A 12661-nucleotide genomic window follows, 5' to 3' on the forward strand; every position below is an offset into this window, starting at 1 on the left:
ATAAATTATTATAGCATTGCTTCGCAGCATAAACAAAATCTACATTACAAGTCATACATAATGTAAAAGTAAATGGTCATATAGTGCTTTCTATAGTTACCATTCAGACTTCAAATTGAGATGTAGATTGGAGGATTCCTCAGACAGAGGTCCTAAACCATTGTTAAATGAGAATGTCGGGATAATGACAAGGTAGTAACTTGAATTACCTCAAAAACAACGACTGAGAGATGTGGTAATGGTTGAAATAACAAACAAAAAAAGGAAATTGAATATGATTGTTGCCAAAATATTGATATGATGATGCAATGAAACAAAACCAATCAGAAGCACACCATATCAAGGTGTCGTTACAACCATGGTATGTTCAGAAGAAATTATACTTCACAAGTTATTGATCCAAAAAATTTAAGGAGCACCAAGCTGTTCAGTATCTTGAACGTTTTTTTTTCTGAACATTATAAGAAGCTGTTGGAAATTGATCAAATTGACCAACTCTTGCTAGGCTTTCCTGTAAAGATCTCCACCCTTCAAGTCTCTGGCTTTGACACTTTTGATTGATAGCTGCAAACAACTGAGTCTATGCCCTTGGGTGAAGTTCAAGCAAGTTGTAACTTACTAAAGTTTCTCCAACTTGAATTCAGCTTGATCCTACTGGGATCATCTTGATGGCAGCAGCAATCGGCATTCCCAGGAATCCAATTGCAACACTTGTAAACCACTGGTGCCATGTAAGAGGAGAAGTACTTGCAAAGGTACCGAGGAATTCAACAATAATGATTTGGAAGAGAGCTGTACAGCTGAGGACGGCAACAAAAACATAGTTGTCCAATATACCTTTGAAGACATTTATCTTTTCCATATCTCTAGAGCTAATCTCATTGAAAACCTGCAAGAAAACACAAAGATTACATGTAGGTGTTACTAGTGGATTTAGTAAAGTACTATAAATAGCAGAAGTTCTACCAGGAGTTTTCAACCTCCTCGGTAGATTTAAATGTGGCAGTTGAGATTTAAAGAAAGCTTTCATGTAAACTTGCAGTAATCTGTCTGTGTGTTTTTAACTCATTTTACATATATCAATCAACAGCAACAAGAAGTGAATCAACTCAAGAATCATAAAATATGCTCTGATGCATTAGGAAGTAGTGAGAGATTATATGTTGGGAAATTACCTGACAGAACACAAAAGAGTTGAAAATGACTGTGTTCAGAATCAAGTCAGCATCTGAGCCATCAAGATGAAAGAGGGTTTTGCCAGTAGTTTGAAGATACCATATGACTACAAATTGGTAGAAAGATTGACCCAAAATGTTCCTCCACATGACATTGCTTATGAAGTTCCCCTTTCTTCCTACAGGTGAACGCTTCATCAAGTCACCATTAGGAGGTTCAGTAGCTAGTGCAAGAGCTCCCAGTGTGTCCATGATCATGTTGACCCATAGAAGCTGAACAGCAGTTAGTGGAGTACTCCCTGAAAATGTATAGAAGATACATCTCAAAATTACAACTTCCGGGGAAAATGTGTTAAAAGTAGTAAAAAGTAATTCTTAGGTCAAGATATGTTACCTGTCAAACAGGCTGAAGAAAAGTTGACAATCAAGGCAACCACATTTACGGTCAGCTGAAATTGAACAAACTTTTGAATATTCACATAAACTGAGCGTCCCCATTTGGCCACAGTCACAATTGTTGAGAAATTATCATCTAAAATTATAACGTCAGCACTCTCTTTAGCTACCTGGAACCAAAAACCAGACAACATGATGACTCCAGGAAAACAAATAAATATCAAGTAACCATATAAATTCTCCACTATGTCCTACTACACTAAGCAAGATGACGTGAAAAATCACTTTCATTTCAAAGTCCAAATTGTGAACGGAATATACTAGGTATGGGCACTACAAAATCTTATAGAGGAAAATGGGAGGTTCAAACAAGTTGATGAATGAAAATTTTGCAGCTTCTCTAAGTGCTGACGCATAGCAGCTCTTTAGTTTTATCAAGCCAGAAAGAGTAGAAGGAATCAGTAGGATCCTAAAACAACGAATTCATGGTTTAACAGTACAACTGCCAAATCTAGTTACAAAAGTTTTTCTTACCAAAAAATTAAATCTAATTACAAAGTTTAAATAGTTAAAAAGGAAGATGAACTAATACACATCAGTAGACGAGTCATTCAGGAAAGATCCACAAACAGCACTTGCGAGGCTATACATATTCAACGTCAATAATTAACAAAATAATAACCATATCCGTACTCATTGCAGTGCTGTATAATTGAATCTATATAATTTACAAACTTTGACCAGGAATGCAGAGATCAAATGAAATGCCTAAATTGTACAGAGAAAATCCTTAATAGGAGAGTTGATGCAATGGAAGCTTAAGTTGCTTATGGCATTACAGAAGGAAGATATAAAACGAGAGAAGTACATTAGCCCTTGGCAAATAAAAGAAAGTGGAGCCATGATGAAACTTCTTATTTTGTGGTAGAGTAAATATTTTGTGAAGGAACATTAGGTTGTTGAAGAAAAAGGTCATGATCTCCAATACAAATAAAGAGAGAGGAAATCCATATACATGTAGCACAAAAAAAAAGTAGAGCCATGTCAAAACTTATTAATTTTTGTATAGCAAGTTCTTTGTGAAGGAACAATAGGTTGGTGAACAGAAAATGGTCACAATTGCTTCACTGTACAAGAAAAATTTCAGCATTTGCCTTGGTCCAAAATACACACAACTCATCTCCTTGATAAGAGTGAAGGCAAATCACATAAAGAAACTTCCTCCAAAAAAATTACAGTTCCGTTACTGGGGAGAACAGGCCTGAATTAGAAATGACAAACAATTTTTTTTTACTTTCCCATTTTAATAATCTACTTTGACTAGCACACATGTTTAAGTAGAGTTATGTAGATGCAAGTCAATATTTTCTGTCAAACATTCTAATGTCACCCACGACATGGCTAACCAATCAGTCATTTTACAAGTAGTTTCTTCTACAGTGAAGATACTACATCGAATTTTTGTACGAAAACAGCATAAGTTTTTATGGGAAATACTTCACTTAAAATCAATCAAGGGAAATTGCAATTCTAAATGGAAAGGAATATAACAAATTATGCCAGCACTCCAACAGAAAATCAGAAAGAACTCACCTTCTTTTATATGCAATTACCCTTTCAAGGAAAAAAATGGTTAAGTGTCTGCTATTTACTAACTGGTAAGAAACATTGCAATCTCCCTTCTAATGTTTCATTTAATTAACATATACTGGATACCAGTACTTTTCACATTGGATAATTTGCAGCTGAAATAGGTGTTCTCAAGATTGCAATTGCTTGAAAAATCAACAAGTTCCCACTGTCAAACCACACTTTAGAAGATAAGCCCTACTACAACAGTAACTAAATATCACCTCAGTTCCAGCAATGCCCATAGCAAGACCTATATCTGCTTCATGAAGGGCAGGAGCATCATTAGTACCGTCTCCAGTCACTGCAACAACTTCTTGAAAGGTTGTACGTAAATGTTTCACTAGCATATGTTTATCCATTGGAGAAGAACGTGCCATCACCTAAGCAAATAGATGAAGAAGATATTAATATCTCTCTGGTACCCAATCAGAAGCAGCAAACAAACAAATGAGATACGATAATCCAGTAAGAAAACTAGGACAATCCACACAAATGACCTCAGATTAAGATATTCAGCTTACTGTTCATGAACAACGACAACAACAACTAAACCTTTGTCCCAAACAAGTTGGGGTTGGCTATATGAAATCCTCACTAGCCATGTTTCTCCATCTCACCTCCTCTCAGGCCAACATTAGATGAAATAATAATAGGGATAAAAATAAATATAAAAGTAAAAAACACTAGAAGTTCATCACTTTTTGTGCATGAACGTAAAACAAAATATCTTCATTTGATAGGTGAAGTGAAAATGCAATCCAAGATCAACAACTAGAAAACCCGATCCTTGAAAGAACATATGCATACAACATATCATCACTTTCTGTGCATGAACATAAAACAAATATCTTTATTTGATAGGTGAAGTGAAATTGCAATCCTGGAAAGAACATGTGCATGGTGAAATAATAATTTCTGAAGGCACCTGTAACTTTGGAATAATTTCTTGCAGCTCGGCCTCACTTTTCATCCTAAATACTGGACCTTCGATTGCAATACCATCATCAGTCAGAATTCCACATTCTCTAGCAATAGCCTTAGCAGTATTTATGTTGTCTCCAGTGACCATTCTCACAGTGATTCCAGCTGACCTACAAATTGTGACAGACTCCTTGACACCAGGACGAACGGGATCTTTAATGCCTACAATTCCTATGCAGGTATATCCCTCAAAGGGGATAGGATTTTCAGCAGGGTACTCATCACTGATGTCCTTGTAGGCAAGGCACAAAGTTCGAAGAGCTTCATTAGCAAATAGGTCAATCGTATCTTTCAGATGGTTAATTGAAGCTTCATCTAGGGGAACAATCTCACCGCTAGAGTTTAGGAAACTATCACATGAAGCCAAAATTATTTCAGATGCTCCTTTACAGTGTGCACGGAGACCTTTTCCAGGAAGTTCTATAACTACACCCATTCTCTTCTTCGTTGAATTGAATGGCTCAACTTTTACAAGTCTAGATGATTGACGCTCTTCCTGGAAATTCCCTCCAAGCATAAGACCAAACTCTAAAAGAGCAGTTTCAGTCGGTGTTCCCAGGATTTCAATTTTTCCATCTTCATTCTTTACTATTTCTCCCCCAGTATTATTGAATATAGACTGGATTAGTATTCTCAATGCAGAATTAGAAACTTCAGAGCAGATATTAGAACCATCCTTAGATTTTTCAGTTTCTATGACTTTACCGCAAATGCATGCTTTTACAACTGTCATATGATTAGTCGTTAGTGTCCCAGTCTTGTCACTACAGATGGTAGTTGCAGAACCCATTGTCTCACAAGCAGCCAAATGGCGCACAAGTGCCTTATCATTCATCATCTTCTTCATAGCAAATGCCAGACTCAATGTCACAGCTAAAGGAAGCCCCTCAGGAACAGCAACCACAACAATTGTAACTGCAATAGCAAAGTATTCCAGCATTTCTTGGGCATCATCCATAGACCAGCTCCATTGGGACCCTTCCCCTAGTTTGCGGCTATATAAGTCTTGCACCAAGACAGTAAATGTGATGACAGCAAAAAACAGACCTATTTTACCAATAATAGTTGCCACTCCGTTCAGTTTAACCTGCAATGGGGTCTCATCATCTCCTCCTTCACTAAGAGTAGCCATCAGTTTACCCCACTGGGTTCTCATCCCAACAGTAGTGATAAGCATTTTACACGAGCCATCACGAACTTTGGTTCCAGAGAGGAGAAAAGGATTTTCAGCGGTTACATTAATGGGTTCACACTCTCCTGTTAAACTTGATTCATCTATCAACAAAGAAAATCCAGAGAGGAAGAGTCCATCAGCTGGTACTTGATCCCCCATAGCAAGATGAACAATATCACCAGGAAGCAAATCATATATTGATATTTTTTGCCTGTAGCCATTTCTAGTGACCTGAACTGTAATCTTTTTCTTCTCTTTATCTAAATCCTTAAACTGTAAAGACTGTCTATAGTCGCTTGTAGCAGTAACAAATACAACCAGCAGGATACTTGCAACAATACCAAGTCCATCATGTGCACCCTTTGGCCATCCTTCAGTCATTATGCCAACAACCAAAGATACAAAAGCACAAACAGCAAGTATCATGAGGGTTGTATCTTGAAGAGCTTCCCATACAAAAATCCAGAAGCCCCTTGGTGGGCTCTCAATAAACTTATTGATTCCATATATTTCTTTTCGTCGGCTAAGCAAATCAGCAGAAGTACAAATACCATCGGTGGTTGATGTTGATAGCTTTTTTGCAATACCCTCAACCGCACCATGAACTTTCAGCTTCCTCAAATTGTGGCCCTCAACTATTGATCCCAACTCATCAGCACATATTTGAAACCCGGCATCTTTCACTTCCTCCGGGACAGTGTAACTTACTCCTGAAAATATTCAGTTGAACATCTGTTAAAGATGAAAATTTAAATACTGGAAGCTGGTCACTGAAATATGCAATTACGTACCTTGAATAAAGCTAAGTGCAGCTTGTGAAACCAGAACAGCAACTCTTAGTTTCTCCTACATTAGCGAAAATGCAGATTATACCCATTTTCACAAATAAGAACAGAGAAACAAGCTCTCTGGAGTCTAAACGTGCAGTATATTTCTTTCCTTATTTTAGAGAAAATAATTACTTGAGCACAACAAAGCAATACTACTTGGAGTGCTATAAATTTACACCCACAAGATTACCAACTTCAATAATTCAGAATAAAGTTAACGAGATGACACTTGAAGAAAAATGTGATCCTAACTTGTTAAGGAGAAATAGGAAGGAAGAACGCAGACAAGAAACTAGAATCAGCACATTCTTCTAAGAGACTTTAAATGAACTTCTACTCCAAACTACGTTTTTATTTTCAATATTTTGCTCTCCATTAAAGCTCTGTTATAGCTAAATACCTCCTCAGTTCACTCAACTTGTAGTATTTTTCGTATAGTTTTCAAATATCTAAATTTTAACTTTAGATATTGAATTGATCTGATTTTATTTCTCTACGAAGATTAATCAAATTGACTCGAGAGAATCGAATTTGATAAGTAAAAGTGAACGAGGGAGTATATAATGCTTTCAACTACGAACCCTCTATATTCATTTTGCTCTAGCTTGCTGCTTCAATGGAAACACCGAAACGAAGTATCAGTATGAAAATAGCATTCCTCTATAGATCCTAGAAGCTACATGCGACAGAGAGAGAAAAACTTCTCGCAAAATATCTCCGACCGGTAAACTTTCAGGGCAAAATTGTAAACCAAGACATGAGAAGATAAAGTCAACCAATAATTGCACAAATATTTCTACTTCTTATGCAAACGAAGAAACAGATTGTAAACCTGATTGGATCGCTGGATGGCGCGAGCTTCAAAGCGTTTGGATAGATTCGCTGTGAATCTGAACCTACGTTTCGGATTTTTAACCAGCCAACACAGCTTCCTCCATCTCTGAAGTGCTTCCTCCGATGAATTCTTCGGTTTAACTTCTCCATAATTCTCCTTAATGTACTCCTCCATAACTCTTCAATTTCTCAAAATACAGCTGATTTTTTTTCAAAATCCTAAGCTAATCTCATTTACAGATCGAGAAATCGTTACTCCAATAACACTTCAATCAAAAAATATTCACTTAGCTTTTTCGTTGTTTATACATTTCTTATTACCTAATACGGCATTACATCTTTAGAAAAAGCAGTTGATGATAGTGACTATTTTTTTTCTGTTTTAACTAATTGACTAGAGAACTTACTGTTCAAGTCAAATAGAAGTGTTTCTTTTGAGGAAAAAAAGAAGCAACAAATTGATAATGTAGAGAGAAGAGATAGTACAGTAGATCTGTATTACGGAGGAGAGCCGCCGTGTGCTCCGCCACGATTAGCTGATGGAATGGGCGGTTTCCGAAATTGTTGGTGTAGTGTAATGGAGGAGTGGAAAGTGGAAGAGTGATAACGAGTAAAATGACACTAGATTCTATGCGTACAAGTGTATGGTTATTGCTACACGGTAGATAATTGTTTGGAATTAACAATTTCTTTCATTTTAATTTATGTGATAATGATAATATTTATATCACATAAATTGCGATAAAGAGTCATTATTTAGATAATTCCAATACGTACATAATAGCTTGGATTCAATCCTTTATTGAGCAATTCACCGTAAGTTTGAACTTTGTCTTTCACTCTTAAGAGTATGTTATCTTTCGAAAACAAATTTATGTATATAGTTACTTCAATCGTGTTTTTCTTTATTCTGAAAGTATTTATATTGAAAACGTGTTTAATCAGAATTATCAGATTTACGATTCTTTGTCCATTAGAAATTTATTTTTGAGACAGAAAAAAAATTAGTAATACATTGGAACTATTAAAACATGATCCACAATTTAGAAAATATGAATTGCGGCAATTAACAGTTATAAATTTGTATAAAATTGCACTTGGAAAAAGAGTGTTTAAAAAGGTACTAGAATAATTGTAACTTTTTATGAGTTCTGTTAGTATCAATCTTATGTAAACAGCTAATAAGTAATGATGGGTTGAATTTGTTAAGTACAACAATATATCATAACTCTTATGAGCAAGTCATGTATTAACAAAAAAATAATATAAGAATGAGCATATTATGATAATATGATAGGAAAAATAAACAAGTTTATTCGTTTCAATTTTTATGACTCATTAAAAATCTATGGCCATGAGTGATTATCTCGCAATTGAATGACAAAATGAAGGTAGTCACTGCCCACTTGTATTGCTTGCCTATCACGGTGAAATAACTAATATACTTTTTTTCGTTCACATTTGATTAGTGAGATATTAGTAAATATTACACCAATGTAACATTATACAACAAAGCATGAGATGAAGTTATTTGTGGACTAAAGTAAATGTTCCACTAAGCACAAAGTTAAAAAGAAGAATTTTATAGAATGATAGATTTAGCAACGCATTCTAGGCACAGATCATTGGTATTAAATGTATCACTAAGTTATATCAAGTTAAATTTACTTTTCTTTTTTTCTATTGTTCTTTCTGAATAATTTTAAAAAAAATATGTGTGAAATAAATTAAGGCAAGAGGAATCACAAATTTATAATTAACGATAACAAACGGTCACAAGTATAAATAACAAAAACGTAACGACGTTGGCTTGACAAGATGTATTAATTGTCAGAACCCCACTATAACCTGTGTATAATTGTCACTATCACTACATGCTTCCAAATAATATTTGGTTTGATTATTTTGTTAAAAAAAAATAAAAAATAATCGAATCGGAACGACAAATTATATACATGTATTATATAATTATACATATATAATATATTATTTTTATGAACAATTTTAAATATCCTATATATGTTTTCAATAAAATTTATTTATGAAAGCAAAAACGTTAAAAACGAGAATATTTATCTTATTGATTTCATGTATATGAATGTGTATGGTGTTCTTGATGGAATTAAAAATGTCACCATCTCTTCCTTATCTAGGGCTCTAGGCTATAGTGGTGAATTTTGAATCTTTGTTTACATAAAATTTAATGATCGAAAATTCTGTAATGTCAGTCGTTGTAACTATTTTTCCTTTTGAATGAATTGTTATTTTTTTTCCTTTTGAACGAATTGATTATTATTATTTTTTTACATGATTAATAATCAAACCAAATCAAACAAAAATCAATAACAACTAAATTAATAAATATATATTAAGTTTGATTTGCTTTAATTTCAATAATTTAAAAAATAATTAAATTAATTTAATTTTAATTTTAATCAACAACCAACATAAATCAATCCGTAAACATCCCTACTCTTAGAAATAGAAATAAAATTTGCGTCCATTAAAAGTTTATTGACAGATGTTTGGATGCTTTGTTTTTCTAAGTTAAATACATTGCCTTAGCACGTGCTGACAGAGTGGACGACATTTACGTTGGCCGCCCATAAGTTTCGTGTTTCTTTGTGTTTTTTTATTTTTAAAATATTACGCTCTCTTTCATATTACCCTTTTATTTAATTAATCTTATAAAGAAAATTAAATATTAAATCATAAATATAAATAGTCTCTTATTGAAGTATAACTTTATAAATAATGTAGTTTAACTCCTATAAAATTATAAAACTTTATTAATGCAAAGGGTAAACATGAAAAAGATTCAAATATTTCTCTTGAACTTTTAACAATTCAACTATTTTAAATAATAAAAAAAATTCTAAAAATTCAGTTAATATGAAATAGAGGGAGTAACTTTGATTCATTATGTTCAAAGGAAATGGAAAAATCATATCACATTTAAGCAGGTTAATGACTTAGAACGGCCGGCCTGTTTGGACGATAGAACGGGGAGAGGGGAAGTCGTGCCCATTCTCTATCCGGGCATGAATCGTTGTTATTAATTTAATTTATTTTGATATTTTTAAATTCAGTTCAATCTGCTTATTTGACACTCTTATAGAAATATTATGTGTCTAAAAGCATTCTAAGATTGAAGTTTCAAGAAAATCATTGCACAGAACTCTTCAAGCGTTTGAGAAGAGGAAATACCTCATTTTTAATCCTTTGTTACCCATACTAGAAAATTTGTCTGTGCTTTACGCGGTATAACAGTAATTCAATTTTTTTTTTATAAATTAAAGAAAAATAAAGAGATAAATTCTATTTTGGTTAGAGTTGAGACTTGTTTTTTCCTCTTAAATAAAATAAATAAGAAAAAAATAAATTATTCACATAAGTTGACATTAAAAAAGATCAATTTTTTTTTATACTGAAACTTGGTTAGTAAAACTCACCATTTACATATGTGAAGGGAGTTGAAAATGAATATTATGGCAAAAGTAAAGGGTTTAAGCTGAGTAAGACCAAGACAGAGTAATTAGAGTGTAAGTTCAGTGAGACACCTCAGGAGGTTGGCGCGAAAATTAGGCTTGGTGACCACGTAATCCAAAAGAAAAGTAGTTTCAAGTACCTTGGGTCTATCATGCAATGCAGTGGGAAGATTGACGATGATGTCACGCATCGTATTGGGGCAGGGTGGATGAAATGGAGGCTCGCTTCCAGTGTTCTGTGACAAGAAGGTGCCACCACAACTTAAGGGCAAGTTCTACAAAGTGGTGATTAGCCCGGCTATGTTATATGGGGCGGAGTGTTGGTCAGTTAAGGTCTCTCACGTTCAAAAGATGAAAGTTGTCGAAATGAGAATATTGAGATGGATGTGTGGGTATACCAGGAGCGACAGAAATAGAAATGAGGCTATTCGAGACAAGGTAGGAGTGGCCTCGGTGGAAGACAAAATGCGAAAAATGCGACTGAGATAGTTTGGGCATGTGATGAGGAGAGACACAGATGTCGCAGTGCGGAGGTGTTAAAGGTTGACCATGGATGGTTTCAGAAGAGGTAGGGGTAGGCAGAAGAATTATTGGGGAGAGATGATTAGACAGGACATGACGCAGTTACAGCTGAACGAGGACATGACCTTAGATAAGAGGGTGTGAAGGACCTATATTAGGGTAGAAGGCTAGTACATAGTCTCGTTCTTCTTCCGTATTAGTAGACGCATTAGCGCACTATAATTTCTTGTGCTCTGACTTCTGTTATTATCTATTATTTTTTGTACTTTGATTACTCTACTTTATTTGTATCGCGTTCGTTATTTGCTTCTACATATCGCTTTGAACTTCTTAACCTTATCTGATCTCTTTTTATGCCTCTATTGAGCCGAGAGTCTCTCAGAAACAGCCGTCCTACCTTGGTAGGAGTAAGATCTACGTACATTTTACCCTTCCGGACCCCACATTATGGAATTTCACTAGATTGTTGTTATTGTTATCTTTCTCTCTTTTATGATTTTTTTACTGATTTGGTGCGTTGTTGAATTTTTCATCACTGATATGTGCATGTTCAATGAAACTTGTTTGATGTTCCTGAATTATTTTTTTTTTAAAAAAAAAGAAGGAACACAATTAAAACAAAGAATATGTTCGAAACACAATCATAAAAAGAAATAGAATATTGACAAAGAGCTAACCAAATCATGAGTTTTTCTACTGCTCCGGCAAGAATAACTTCTATCTTATTTTTTGAAGTTTTTTGTGATTATCTACTCTACTTTAAATATTAGTACCCTTCAAATTAAACTTGTATGTACAAATAACTTTTGCTCTACTCTCAGTTATGTTATAATAACTATTTATTTTCTCTTTTAATTGTAACATTGATGTGTTATAGTTATGAGTATTAAATATGACATAATTGCCGCTAATATATTGTACATTAATTTTACCATTATTTTATTCAAAATTTTTCTTAACAAAGCAATTAAATTGAAGAAATAGGAAAAAAGATCAAAAAAGTGTGAAAAAAGATAAATAAAAATGCTAGCAATAGAAAAATGCCACATCACATTGTCCAACATTCAGCTTTATATATATAGAGAGAGAGATTCTTAATGTTTAAATCTGAGTTGAAGCCAAATTATCACCCACATACAATATCATCATCCATTATTTAAATTTGCAGTTAATCACTTAAACTCAACATTATAGTAAGTGAAATTTGGAAAAAGGTTGGCACTTACATGATTATTTCCATTGTTGAATTAGTATTATTTTCATTTTAATTTGTTTGTCTTATTATTTTTTAGTCAGTTTTAAAAGAATGTTTTTTTTCTTTTTTGGCAAGTCCTTAATTCTAACTTTCCACTAATATGTTTAACACCACAAGATTAAAGAATAATTTAGTTCATTCTACATATCTTTAGTTTAAGAGTTAAGATCACATGATTCAAAAATCTTTTTTAATTTGTTAAATTTTGTCAAGTTAAAACGAGACAAACAAATTGAAACGGAAGAAGTAATTTGCTTACAGAATCACGATCCTTTTTTGTGCTTCATGGAGAGCTGGCTAAGGTCCGATATGCTACCAAAAGCCCAAAATAGGTGGGCCGCAGTTTTTCTCAAACTCAACATAAACTAGGCCTG

General features: G+C 33.9%; 1 protein-coding gene across 1 annotated transcript; it reads right to left on the reverse strand.

Annotated features, from left to right (window-relative positions):
• Positions 1–265: 265 nt before the first annotated feature.
• On the reverse strand, positions 266–7658 carry LOC129902085 (calcium-transporting ATPase 1-like). Its single transcript, XM_055977120.1, has 7 exons — positions 7021–7658; positions 6150–6204; positions 4129–6068; positions 3425–3583; positions 1570–1741; positions 1176–1474; positions 266–889 (listed from the first exon to the last, which is right to left on the reverse strand). The coding sequence occupies exons 1-7, from the start codon at positions 7195–7197 to the stop codon at positions 641–643; spliced, it is 3051 nt and encodes a 1016-aa protein (XP_055833095.1). The 5' UTR covers positions 7198–7658; the 3' UTR covers positions 266–640.
• Positions 7659–12661: the final 5003 nt, after the last annotated feature.

The sequence above is a fragment of the Solanum dulcamara genome, chromosome 9 (genome assembly GCF_947179165.1).
Source record: "Solanum dulcamara chromosome 9, daSolDulc1.2, whole genome shotgun sequence".
NCBI classification, from domain to species: Eukaryota; Viridiplantae; Streptophyta; class Magnoliopsida; order Solanales; family Solanaceae; genus Solanum; species Solanum dulcamara.